This window comes from Physella acuta, unplaced genomic scaffold, assembly GCF_028476545.2.
Source record: "Physella acuta isolate Inbredline_101_S28 unplaced genomic scaffold, ASM2847654v3 ptg000829l, whole genome shotgun sequence".
Lineage (NCBI taxonomy): Eukaryota > Metazoa > Mollusca > Gastropoda > Physidae > Physella > Physella acuta.
In genome coordinates, this window is record NW_026732347.1 from 210,905 (window position 1) to 211,841 (window position 937).

Consider the following 937-nt stretch of genomic DNA (forward strand, 5'->3'; position numbering starts at 1 on the left):
GCTCGTCACCCAACTCTTGCAGTACTCACCTAGACGCCAGCTCTACCAAGATGATCAAAGAAGTTTTTCTCCTCTCTCTCGTCGTCTGTGGTCAGTTTAACTTCATTTCATCAAAGTCATTTTATGACTTTTTTAAAGATAAATTTCAATATGATAACTTTTATTAAGATGACTGTTATTTAATCATTTTAATATTGGTCATATTTGAAACCTTTTTTTTTTATTCTAGCCGTCCTAGCAACAGAAAACTACTGGTGCCCTAAGTCAGGCGACGCATTCCAATGTTTCGAGTCAGCTAAACAAGCCAGATTTTGTTTGTCTAATGGCCAGGAGACAAAAACTATTTGCGGCAAATGCAGGAAGAAGTTCGAATTTTGCAGGTGGGTTCAGCAGGGTTTTTGTTTCTTAGTTAGACTGTTCACGAACAGTTCAACTATCGCTAGCTGTATAAACGTATCAAATAACTTTGTGTATAGAGCCTAACCAATGTCCTAACTGTATCCCACAGAAACGGCATGAAATCCTCCACCAGACCAGATGTTGACTGTGGCCGAAGTTGGCAGAGTACACCATGTACAGATGACATCTCCGAGGTTCCTACCGTTTTCTAAACAGGTGAGATATGATACGTGTTTTAAAGTTCTAAAAGAAACAAAATGACAAACTGCCCTGTTAATTTCAATTACAAAAAAAACAACAAAAAAAAACAATTCAAACCAACTATATTGATTTATTCTTACTAAAAAGTGAATTGAATATGAAACCATACCATCTAATAATATTTTATTACCATTTCACAGATTACCGTTTTCTAATCATACAGGTAGGTTTAACAAACGAGTTATGACCAAGCTTTTTAACGAACTGTTAATTTTACATGCTTAAATAACCTATTTTAAAACGTTATTACTTTCCCATTTTTTTGTTTTGTTCATTG

At 34.9% G+C, this 937-nt stretch overlaps 1 protein-coding gene across 1 annotated transcript; it reads left to right on the forward strand.

The window, feature by feature from the left end:
* Positions 1–611, forward strand: LOC131951806 (schistosomin-like). The gene is made up of 3 exons (XM_059314208.1): positions 1–90; positions 230–380; positions 509–611. Exons 1-3 carry the CDS (start codon positions 51–53, stop codon positions 609–611), a joined length of 294 nt encoding a protein of 97 aa, XP_059170191.1. The 5' UTR covers positions 1–50.
* Positions 612–937: the final 326 nt, after the last annotated feature.